At 42.1% G+C, this 12948-nt stretch overlaps 1 protein-coding gene across 1 annotated transcript in view; it reads right to left on the reverse strand.

Moving 5' to 3' along the window:
• clmpb (CXADR like membrane protein b) overlaps positions 1–12948 on the reverse strand; it is a 92506-nt gene that overhangs the window by 10841 nt on the left and 68717 nt on the right. The window contains exons 2-3 of the mRNA XM_062386755.1: positions 9733–9884; positions 2908–3112 (exon numbers count right to left, since the gene is read on the reverse strand). Coding sequence (XP_062242739.1) covers positions 2908–3112; positions 9733–9884 — 357 coding nt within the window. The remainder of the gene's footprint in view (positions 1–2907; positions 3113–9732; positions 9885–12948) is intronic.

Raw genomic sequence — 12948 nt, forward strand, 5'->3', positions numbered from 1 at the left:
CTACCCAGAGCTTGTAAGGGTAGGTGAGGGTTGGTCTATAGAAAAGAGATAGAAGCCTGGATCCAGGCTGATCAGCTATAAGATGAATATGATCACCAAACACTCGTTTTCCTCATCTCTAAATAAACCACTGCGTGTTAGAGAGGCAAATCATGTTTGCTCTGTGTTAATTGCAACGTAGTGCTGAACTATCCGATCGTAACCAACATGATTTTTGAGGTGGTTGAAACATTTCCATGGTAACAGTGACCTTCACCAATCAGAGACGTTGCTACTGCCCCTGATGATTATGGGTAGTTTCTCCTTGTCGTTGCGGATAAAAAGCATTTTCTCTACACACAGTTGAAATGATAAGAACTTGTGTCTTCGAGGACCATTTAACATTGTTTCACAATCACGTAATCCACCCTCAATGGTAACAATGTCATTTTTTTTGTTTTTTATTGCATTTTTTGAAAAAAATCGTGATCACATTTTTGTGGTTATGTGATTATGGCGGTCGTCCTCCAACCTGAAGGCGGGCAGTTCGATCCCCAGTCTTCCCCATCTGCATGCCGAAGTGTCCTTGGGCAAGATGCTGAACCCTGAATTTTATTTGTATAGCCCATATTCACAAATTACAACACAACACTGCTAGTAGATGCACTGTATGAATCTGTGTGTGTATAACTTTGAGTGGTCATCAAGACTAGAAAAGCGCTGTATAAATACAAAACCATTACAATTTACCATTATAAGTAGGACATTTACCGAAGCTTGATTTATTCTGTAATGCAAAGTCAAGTGAAACAGTGCATATAACTTAGGATACAACATAACAAGCGGGCAAATGCTGTACTGAGGTAACAGTAACACAATGGTTAAGTCATTTGAACAAAGTTACATTTTTCCTTAAATCTATTACTGGTGTCCAATCCATTTTTGATGAGGGATAAGTGAATGTAACTTTCAGTCATTCCTCAGAGCTGGTGACACACAGAGGGAAAAAAACAGTCCCACAGGGAATAGATCAATGTGACCCCAACGTGGGCTGTGAACGCTTGTGGTGCTATGTTCTCCACAGGTCAAAGGTTTTGGTCATGGTCCAGTAGCTGGAGGCAGAGGGCAGTATAGCTAGATCCTGCTGAGCGCTGTACAGCTGCTCTGTTTGGATACACGCCGAGAGGCACCGCTATCAATGCAGGAAAAAAGCAGGACATCCTTTTTTCTCGAGCCAAGGTATATTTTTAGATCAGGGGTAAGCTAAATTTATAACATCTATTTTGTATTTTGGCTGTGCTGTCTATTAGGCAACTTTTGAAATAAGACGCCGCAGCTTGTCAGCAAAGTAACTCCTGAGTAATGCTGAGATGTAGTGACTTAGCGATAGCCGCTACACAAAGCCAGACAGCTTACGTGCATCTCTCTCTTTGTTCGTCTTCTCAAACCACCTGGTCTCGGTGGCAGAGTTCTCTCTCTCCCTGTTTCTCTCTCAGTAAGCATACAATGAGACGAGCCGAGCGGGCGAGCACCGACGCTTCATCTGTGAATCTCGCAGCTCTGTCAGGGTCAGTTATGCCCAACTGCAGCAGGAGCAGGAACACGCAACCTCATGCACAAAGTAATTGCCAGTACACACACATAAAAATGCAGCAGATACACTTAAACAAACTGAGTTTAAAAATCTGAACATGCAAATTCACATTTAACAAAAGCAGCTTAGGCATCCGGGCATAAAGCTGCATATACAAAACAAGTGGAGTCATGAGGAGAAACCCCTGGCACACACGCAAATACATACACTCGCAGACTGCCTCATACCAAGCCAGCTACTGGCTCGGCTGCCAAGCTATTATCTTAGCATGGGGAGAGAGAAAAATGCAAATGTTCGTCTCTCTCAAGATTGAAAGTGCCAACGCAAAGCTGAGGGCAATTTGTAAAAATCGAGGCACTAACTCACTGAAATCTCTTCATGGAAGGGAGAGGCGATGATTAACAGACTGTTCCATTAGAAAACCAATAACTGCGGTTTGAACTAATCTCCCATGATGTTTTAATAAATCTCCCGCTTTTCTGACATTGAGAATGATCTTGCTCCTCCCGCCGGACTTTATGGCCGATGCAGCACTTCCCCCTCCTCGCTGTCTGTCCTTTAAAGTTGTTTAGCTTTTAAGATATGCAGGCAGAGCACATTACCATGGAGCTAGCTTTCAAACTAAGGCATTTATAACCATCTATACGTCGGGCATATTAGCGAAACAAAGCGAATAGAGAAAGAGGCGGATGAAATGTACAATGATGCAGCTTATGAGGCCAAAACAGGATTTTCTTTTGTTGCTATGAGGTAAGACGTGACTCCTACAAGTAATTTTCCTAAGTAGCTTATCAGCAGCGAGTTTGATGATATTTTTTCCAATGTCATTTTCAACTCCAAAATTTCACTAGAAAATGTACCTCAAAGTTGGAACTCGGAGAAGATTCTGCTGCTGCCTGTTCCCTCATAGATCTTACAGAGGACAGAAATGAATTTAACTTGATGCTCAACGTCCGTGGAACTCGGTCCCTAACTCAATCAATCAGTTCTGTGCTCTTCCAGGCCCAGTCGCCTGTTTCTGGTCTCACCTCATCGACAAACCAATCCGAACGAACTGAAACAGCATGAGCGAAATCAAATCACACTGTCTGAATCAAATTGAATCATTAGATCAGTCAGCATGACGGAGGAAATGTGCCAGGCTAATGATCCAGTGATTAGCTCTTTGTGTGTGTGTGTGTTTGTGTGTGTGAGAGAGAGAGTCTGTGTGTCCATTTTCCATACACAAATGGGTGCAGGTCTCTTCCTAACCTGATGGAATGTGCACATATCTGCACCTGTATGCATATCTGTCAGTAACATCTGTGTGTGTGGAGTACAATGCAAACACTCACCCAGCACAATGAGGTTGACCTGGCTCCAGTGGTACTTGCCCCCAGTCTTGACTTTACAATAGTATTCACCAGAGTCGGACAGCAGCAAGTCACTGATCATCAGGGAGGCGTCCCCGGCCAGGTACTCCCCCGGAAAGGACAGACGGCTGGCCTCGCTGCCTGTTGCCTCATTGGTGTAAACCTGGCCCCCGAAGAAGGTAATGATCTAAACACAGAGAAGAGGAAAAACCATAAATGGTTTTTTAACTAAACTGGCACTCAGTAGATTGCATACCTCCACTAAGGCACAACAGTCCCTTGAAATTCAATCAATGTTAATAACAGTTCCCTAAATGTGCCGTTTTTTTTTTCATAAAGAATCATGAATTATTCAAAATGTCATAAAAAATCTTGCAATGTTAAGAACAAGTTCTGACACCCTCCATCAACATTTAATGGGTTCTTCCCTGAACCATACTACACCCTTTCACCAACCTTTGTGGTAATCCATTTTTGTGTAACCCTACTAAGAATAAAAAAAAAGGCAGATAAAACACAACCTCCTTGGCGGAGGTAATCGCATGGATGTGATCATGTAAACCAACATTTTAATTGGCTCATGTAATTGTTGCAACAAACTAACAATAAAAGCTTTCATGTCACATGAAGAACCTGTTTGTTTAAAGTCATGTCTATGTCACAACAGCAAAACTCTTGATATTATCAACTGGTCACCTTCCATTAACATGTACATAGCTCTGATGAGGGAGCATGTTCAGCTCAGACACTTCCATGCTGTCCCTCACTGGGCGCTCTGTTTGGAGGGAAACGGAACACCAGCACTCTTGGGTAACACTGTTAACAATCACTTTTTAATTAATTAACACTAGGGGAATAATATTTTACAAATGAATGCATTTGCCTGAATGCCAGTATCCTGCCAGCGTTCATTTAGCTGATTGTCTGTGAGCACTGTTATCTCTCCTAACGCTCCTTCTACAAGCCGAGCTCTCAGATTGACCAAAAAATGCTGAGATAAAAGATTAATGTCCACACAGTGGCACTGATGTTGTGGCAGCACACTGGCACACACACACACAGCTGAATATGTTGCGATACCACTGTTTTCCTTTCAGATACAAATTCCAATATCAAGATTTTACGTATCTGGTAAAAAGATACCAAGTACCAGAAAGACCCCAATTTAACATATTTTTCACAGCTTTACGCTACTAACAATGTATGTAAGAGATGGTTGCTCAGGTCTTACCTTTTGAAACACAAATACATCTACATACTAATTCCACAAACTTTGGTCTGCATGTTTGTTATTATTATAATTATCTCATTACCGTTTTTTTATTGCTATTTATTTTACCTCCTTAATTTTAATCTTGATGTCCTTCACCTAATTTGTTGACCTTTTCTTTTTGACATCATATTGATTATTGATGTGTGTGATGATGAACAGGGTAAGCTACAAATGAATTGCTCTCCTTTGGATCACTAAAGTTGTCCACTGTGAATGCATCTCCAGAGGAAGATAAGAGAGGACATTGTGTAAAAGAAGCAGTTTCGAGTCGGATTTAAATGTCGGGGCATGTGGACACTTGGATGACACCACATTTAAATCTTTTGGATATGCCTGCAACACCCCTGAGACCTCAAAAGTGTTTTGTCGACTCAAACACTTATGAGTAGATAATGAGTACATTTTCATTTTTGTGTGAATATCCCTTTTAGTCTGTGGACTGGCCTGATGAACATGTCTTCTTCTTTGTCCATGGATAATCTACAATAGTTGTCAGCATCCAGGTTGAAATAAAGTATTGCATACGGGGCGTCACTGTTCTACTTGTGGCACACCTCAGGGCTAATATTTTAGCTAGGTCTGGTTTATACCAGATTACTGAAAATCTCTAAGAACAACACCAGCCATTGTATGGAATTATGATTTATTATGTCATAATTATGTCTTAGTTTCTCATTGTTATGAGATACTGACTGTGGACGGGGCGCAGCAGAGCAGGGAAACCGTGGATGAGAGGCCTTTGGTAAGACAGCTGCCTGTCTAGATGACGTGGGTGACTGACTATGCATCGATGCAGAGACATAACATAATCGATTCATGTTTTCATGTCTTAGCGATCTGCTGTCACTGCAAAATTATTATCAGCACTGCTCCAGGATCAGAACAGACACTCATTATAGGTCCGGTCATCCGAGAAGCGCACAATCAGAAAATCTGGGTTAAAGTGACGGAACGATGCAGAGTCATGATCCGTCATAATCCATTAATAAATAGACAGACCCTGGCCTTCACAAACGTCAGTAATCTAAGTTTTATCTTTTGATAGGATAGGCTTTGTCCTCTTGACCATTCAATTGACAATTCAAAGACAAAAAAAAGTAAACATTTTGAGTACTTCATAGTATTTGTGGCAGTAGTCTAATTAGTACTCCAACAATATCAGTTTCATGAAGAACTGATGGTACACAAATTTGTATCCTTCATCAAATGTAGCAGAATAAGTTCATTATTGTGTTTTGGAGGGGACTTTGACAGAGGATTACTCAAAAACTAGTGTGTCAGTACTTTGAGGAAAAAAAAGCTCCTCTAAACCTCAGAGTCAAACGATAGCAGTAAATGTTCAATCAACTGCAAACGATAAACAACAGTCGGCTGTTTTGACAATGCAAACATGAGAGGCAACTGGCTTGACCGCTGTCTCTCAACCATGCTGCGGTCAGAGTATCAGTCAGTAGTAACAGTCAGTATCTCATAATAATGAGATACTAAATCGTAATAATGAGATAATAGCTCAAAATTATAAGATACAGGATTTGTATTTTCTTCATCACAGTGGCAGAAACGAGCCTCCATACTACCGCAGTGCAGCACGACTCCTGATTCAGAGAAAAGATCTGATTAATAAATAGATTTGCATACCTGCCAGTCCTGGTATTGGTATTGAAACATCTCAAGCAGGAAAACCAACATTTATTTAAGATTTAAAGTTCACACTAAACTATAAGTCTACTATATATATTCAGACAGTAAACACATTTTATTCTACTTTGCTCTGTTTACCTCTGGCATAATCAGGTCATGTTTGATTTCACTCAGTTTCTCTTGTTAGTTATTTAGCAGCTGCACCTTAGCAACAAAGATGCCAGAACGTATAATGGCTGTTATGTTGATATTAATGCCTCAGAATAAGTTTTGTTTCCCAGAAATATTACACATAGTGATGAAATTAGCAAATTAGGTTATGTTTTAAGGCACATGAATACTTTGAATTGAGGCGTTACTGCGGGGAACAGGTTAATATGTATGTATGTATGTGCATGTACGTGTTATTTGTAAATATATTTATATTGCCATATCCTTCCTTTGTGAAGCACTTTGAAGTGCACTAACCTGTATAAAAGTTGCTACATGAATGAAGTTTTTATGAACAACTATGTACTTCTACTGTGTGTGTACATATGATATGTACACATCCATCCATCCCAGCAACATCCGGTATCTATACTGCTTATCCCTGAGGGTCGAAGCTGGAGAAAATCCCAGCTGACATTGGGTGAGAGGCAGAGCACAGCCTGGACAGGTTGCTGACAGGCAGACAAACAGCCATTCACACTCACATTCACTCCTATTGTCAATTAACAGTCTCCAGTTAACCTCATCCCAATCTGCATGTTGGAGGAAGCCGGAGAACATGGTGAAAACCCACATAAACACCCGGCCAAAAGTGAGACTTAACCGGGAACCTACAACATTGCGGTATGCAAACATGATATATAGGTTCATAATCTGGGTACACTAAATAAATCAAATATAAACCATAAAAGAAACAACCATCGGATTAAAAGTTTGAAACAAAGAGTAAAATTGGGTCAGAGCAGAACAGGCGGTCGTGTTGCGGTTTGTGATTGACACAATCTATTTTTCATTTTTATTTTTAGCACAAGGTTCATTGATGTTTGCAGTGGCTGAGTCTTCAAAGAAAAAATCTCATGATCTGAAACTTCACCGAAGACATTTTCTCTTCCCTGCCTGTTGTGTCTTCTTCTCTTTGCCCCCCCTCTTTCCTTCTCTCTTGCACTTTCTCTCCCCCTCTCTCCATCCACATACACAAACACACACACACACAAAAACACAAACAAACACAGCTGTCACAGGGGCCTATTACTCAGGGCAAGTGAGAGCCTGCAGATGGGGCCTGCTAAATGCCGGTGCCACAGTGCATCAGCGCCCCGGAAACAAGGGCACCTGCTGTGATTACAGGTGACGACTGGCCATTTACACTAACACACACATGCACAGGCCTACACACGTAAACCAGCTCCTAAGCAAACATGTCGAGTGGAAACACACCATGGACGCAAACAGACATACATTACTGTGCCACGGCTGCAGGCACAAAGCGACAGTGGTCTGGCACCTACACAAAGCATCCGCCTGCGGATGCACGTCCGCTGCCCACGCCAATTTATTATTACTCACTTGTTGTTTGTGTGTATGAACTATACTATCTGTGCTGGTTATGACTGGAAATCTACTGAACATATGAGACTGTGTCTGTGAGGAGTTTCAGAATAATTTAGTAACATGACCTGCGGTTGTTGGCAGTAGTTTGCAATCAAAATGAAGTGGTTTGTTTATTCAGTTAAAAGTGAAAATACTTTATGCAGATATGGAGTAAACCTGCCATTTCTGAATGGATGTGTAGATGACTCTAAACATGTTTCAAATTGATCGTATAATAAAAGGTATTGATTTGAATAAATGTATGTTGGAAACAAGAGATAGAAGTTATTTTCAGTGTGTGTGAACTATCTCGTCTAAACAAAAATATGTATTCACACCTACTTTATTTTCATACTATAGTAAAGCACAACATTACAGAATTTTAGCTTTTGTTGTCCATAATGATGTTAAATTAAAAAGGTCCATGAATTTTGGTCATCTACAATGAAGCCTTGTCTCTTGCCCGTGTGTCCTCAACACATGTCGTCTTTACATTTGCTAACAGAATTTAAATGTTGACACGATGCTCTTTCTCTGTCAACACGGCCTTCCGGCAGAACAAAAGAATGATTTATTCATTCAGCTACAGGCACAGTCTCTTATCTAATCAAATTTTTCAGACGTTTGATTTTAATTAATGGCGCCTTCAATGTTATCTTCCTGTTAAATATTCATCGCAATGTGGCAGCCCCCCTCTGAATCATCAAAGTGTGAGACAATTGTTTTCCCTTTTCTTTCATTCCTAGCCCCCCTGTTTCCCAGCCCTACCCTCCTTTTCTTCTCTTCCTCACAGCGCTACACGTCTGTGCGCTAACCAACACATCAGCGCAAGAATAACTGGCTTCCGAAAAAGAAAGGAAATCTGTTTCTTCCGACAGAAAGCTGGTTCAATTTGAATGCTCTGTCTGTTATCAGATACTAAGCTCAGTTTTGGTGAAGAAAGGCAATGATTCAAACCCGGTGAAACGATACCTGTCTTTTGAGGCTCTGAGACGACAAAACCAACTTAAGAGCATTTAAGGATTTTCAACTAGGTGATGCTTAATTATAGAACAGAACAGTAGTGCTGTTTCAAGCTGGAAGTTATAATTAAGTCTCGTCGGAGGCCATCAATTGATTTCATGTTTTATATAGTTTCTAACTTCCAGCAAAAGTAAACCCCTCTAAACCCCCCCCAAAAACATACAGTTAGTGGAGTATTTTTGGACACAGCAGAACATGTATTGACACAAGATGTGAAGTTGCTCTAGTGTTTATCTCTTTTATCCTCTGGATAAAGTCGAGAGGAAAGGGTCCAAGGTTACGACTACAGAATTAGTCAGGGTCCTCAGGGAACATTCTGCGACGTGATTGTTCCTTTGTGGGAAGGCACTTAAAACTTGAACTGCCACAGTAACTTTAGGCATCGAGTTTATGTGCCACTATTATGGCTCCCATCGGAAATCAATCAGCATGACCCAAATAGGGAAGAGAGAAGAAATGTAAAAGAAAAGTGTGTGTGGAAGAGAAAGGAAAAGAACAGGTGGATAAAAACAAAACACTAGCAGGTTTCTGTTCCAATTTTCAAAACATTCAGTCCTGAAAATGTTTACATTACTCTTGTGTTGATGTTCTCTCTGTGGATTGAAAACAGCTGAATTGTTTTTACTCTAATAATCAGACGCCTATGAGAAGGAAAACCTGTATATTGAATGAGGAAGTTATCAGCAGATATCAGATCATTTAATAGTTTATTGAAGCTTGATGCATCGAGGAGAAGTGATAAGCAGTACAAACCTTAACTACAAGAGCACACACGCAGGCGTACTGTACCCAAAACCCAGTCCCCTTATGAAAGGGATAGAGTATCACTCTGAGATTAACTATGGGGCCTGGCCGGAAAACTTCTGGAAAAAATAAGGAGGAACTGACTCTTACGTTTGCTTTCTACCATACAACCCCCCTGGATCATTTCCAGAAAGTGTCTGGAGTCCAGGGCCTGTCTGAAAGCAGCTTAAGAGAAGGCTTATGTAACTAATGACCCTGAGCCCCAAGACCATGGTTGGTTTTCATGGCTTTTTACCACCTCCAACAGACACTATAACTTTGGTTGCTATGGCCACCGCCAATTGGAGACTCATCCTAAATGGAGGAAAGTACCCCTAATGAAAAAAAATAGGCTTAATTGGAGAAAATTGCTTCACAGTGCTAGTATGTCCAAAAGCCAGAGAGGCAGCAAGTAGTTACAGTTACAGTGACATGAATGTGTCGACTGATTGCCTGATGATGGAAAAGTGGAATAAAACAGAAAACAAAAGGGAGTCTCCTCTCACCACTCTCTGTTTGGAGTTTGGTTTCTGCAGGAGCCACTCGATATCCAGAGAGTTGGACGACGGGAACTGGTGGTGGCATGGCAAGGTGGCGTTATCCCCGACGACCTTCTTCATCTCCGTCTGGGCACCGACTGACAGCAGGCTGAATAGAGCTGAGGGAGAGGAAGAGAGAGCGATGTCAGATTGGGACAAAAACTTGATCTCAACTTGAGACAAGAGGCGGATGCTGCAGATAGGAAGAAAAAAAACCAATAACAGAGGAAACTGAGACGCAACAAGATATATGACCCAGAATCCCAATGGCTATCTTGACAGATGCTGAGATCTGTCACACGCGGACATTGAAGAGTGACAGTGTGGGGATTTTTCTTCTTACAGGAAAATAGAGTTTGGTATAAGAGGTCAGAGAGAGAGAAGAATTATTTGGATCTTGCTTTAACCCCTATTGACAAGGGCATTCAAAGAACAAATTTGTATTCACAGCAGCAACTTTGAGAGCTGTGGCCTGGAACAGAGGTTCAGAGCTTTTGACGACTGAGAATTTGCACACATGGACGATTTTGCTATATGATGAAGAAAATAACAATTATTGATTATTATCAGACTACACATGGACACTTTTCTCTTACCTAAGGAAGACTAACTGGAAACAGGAGAAATCAGACATCTCCCACAGCTACTACAAATGAGTCATCCAACCATTACGACACAAATACCCAAAAAACATCTACTTAGTGAGAAGCTTGCAGTGCGGTAAAGAGAGAAAAAGTAGCAATAATTATGTGCGCACAAATGAGTGACTTTGAGCACCGGCCAGACTGCCAGGGCCTGTGTCTCAGTGGGGGAGCAGCAGGGCTATTTTATTGGAGGATGCTGGACAGCCCTTTGGCCTTGAGGTGAATTAGCCAGAGGCGTCACAGGGGTTTGCTGGAAGCTCAAGCTATGGACAGTGCGCGTGTTTGTGTGCATGCACTGCTGAGATATTTGACTCCCTCCACCACATAGAAACCTTACAAAATGCTGCAGAGCTCTGTTTGGCTTACATGCTCAGAAGTGACAGATATTTTTGGCTCCACAACATTTAACTTAACTACCTGTGCCTATAATTTAATTGCTGAATGAGCTGATAACTCATGGGGAATAAAGTTATCCAGCCCAGCAGATGCTCATTTGGAATGAAGCGGGAATGTACAGTGCAGTGTGAATATTTTTACCTTCTACTTTTCGTTGTCATGCAGAACATAAAGGTGTCCAGATGTTCAATATTTCCTCCGGTTTTTGCACTAAATAAATACACATCATGGAGTAGTACACGTTTTTACCGACTACTATTTGCATCCCAGGTGTTCTCTGTGTGGCGGAGTGACTCAACGCAGGGCGAGTCATTGAAAAAATGCCTCAGTGCTCTGTAGATGCAATCGGAAGGCTGTAAGTTGTTCCACAGGAGGCCAACTGTGTCCTGTGAAATGCATCAGCACTCGATGGGCGCCTGTCCACTTGTTCTGTGGTCCAGCCTCGCAGGAGCCAACACCCTGTCCCATAAGTGATTTTTGAGGCCACCAAAAATGTCAGCTCTGTGCTGTGAAAGCAATGAGTCAGTGCTGACACAGGACACAGGAGGGGAAGAGGAGAGAATGGCAGAAAGCCTTTGTCTTCTCTTCTATCAGAACTTCAGCAACACAGATGACTTCATGTGGTGGATCTCAGCAGTTTCTTCAAGTTTTGTTTAACCCCCCCTGTGTTTATACTTTGTGAGCCTTGAACGATGAAACCCGAGCTCCGGGCCACTCATTGTCAGTCAAAGGTTGAAGTTTCCAGTTGGCATTAACCAGTTGGACAGAGAGGGAGTACTTCACGGCTGCCAGAGTGATTGTCCGCCCTGCTGGAAGTTCTGGATTGACAGGCCGAATTGCTGACGTCTGTCTGCTCTGTTGGACCACATGCTTGGTTTTAAGGATTAGTCAGCAAACAAAATAAGAGACCCCCTCCCCACAGAGGAGCTCCTGGACCCTATATGATTCAGGGAACTATTTATGACTTTTTAATGTAGAATTTGCATTCATCTTGAGGCTCGCTGCTGACATTAGTTTGGACGTCAGTGGAGAGAGAGAGTCTTTTGCAGTAGTAGAGTGTATTGAATAGGTGGAATGTTAGGCCGTGCGTGTGTGTGTGTGTGTGTGTGTGTGTTGGATCTAATGGTGCAAACTAATGCTTGATGGTATAGGGCTCTGCTGGGAGACCTTTGTCCACCGCCTCTCCTCAGGTCTCCTCAGGCTAGCCTCTGTAATCAGCGCTCCCACACCCATCCGCAGCCCGTGGCTGAACTCGGCAGTATGTAACAGGCCTGATAAGAAATCCCTGCTTCTATTCTCACCTCCCATCACCCTTAACTGCCCATTGCTGCGACTGTATAGACTCAGTATATGGAGGGGTTTATGTGAAAGATAGATAGGGCCAGGGTGACTGAAGAACGCCCAGCGTTGAAAACTTATTTTTCCACACAAAATACTTGACTTTCAAATAGAAAGACCTTTAAATAGACCTTCAAACTATGACAGTGGTTGGCTATTTGTTTACTTTCAGTTTCGCATCAATCTTATGTTCATCAACACTCCCACTCACCAGAATTAACTGGTGTATTCTCACATGGGCTAACTTGGACATTTTTGGTTACACTTCACCAGGATGCTGGAAGGAACATTTTGGTGAAATGTCAAATGACTTGACGCGTTGAGTGCATGTCTGAAGGCAGCTTAATGAGCTGAGTTGTGTAACTAATGAACCTGAGGCATATGACACTTGGTATTTTATCATGGCTCTTTTCCTTCTCCACCAGACACTGTCTGTCTTTATCTTAACCCGTTTTCAGACATGACCTCTGGGTAAAATCCAAAGAATTGGCTATGGAGTTTACCCAGAATCTGGCTTTCACACAGACACAGCCCAGTGGGTTCACAACAGCATCAAATCCTTCACATTATTCAGGCAGCCGGGTGCAGCCGGGTGCAGCCGGGTGCAGCCGGGTGCAGCCGGGTGCAGCAAGGAGAGGCAGGAAGTATGAACTCCACTGCGTAGATCACGTGATCACGTTTACAACACCACCACACCGCTGTCAGCTTTTATCACCGTTAACTCTCTCAACATCTTCGTTTGTGTCTTCATGTGTCAACTCGGAGGTATTTGTTTTCTTTTCGTTAAGTAGGAGGTCAGGTGGAG

Source organism: Platichthys flesus, chromosome 4 (assembly GCF_949316205.1).
Source record: "Platichthys flesus chromosome 4, fPlaFle2.1, whole genome shotgun sequence".
Taxonomy (NCBI): Eukaryota; Metazoa; Chordata; class Actinopteri; order Pleuronectiformes; family Pleuronectidae; genus Platichthys; species Platichthys flesus.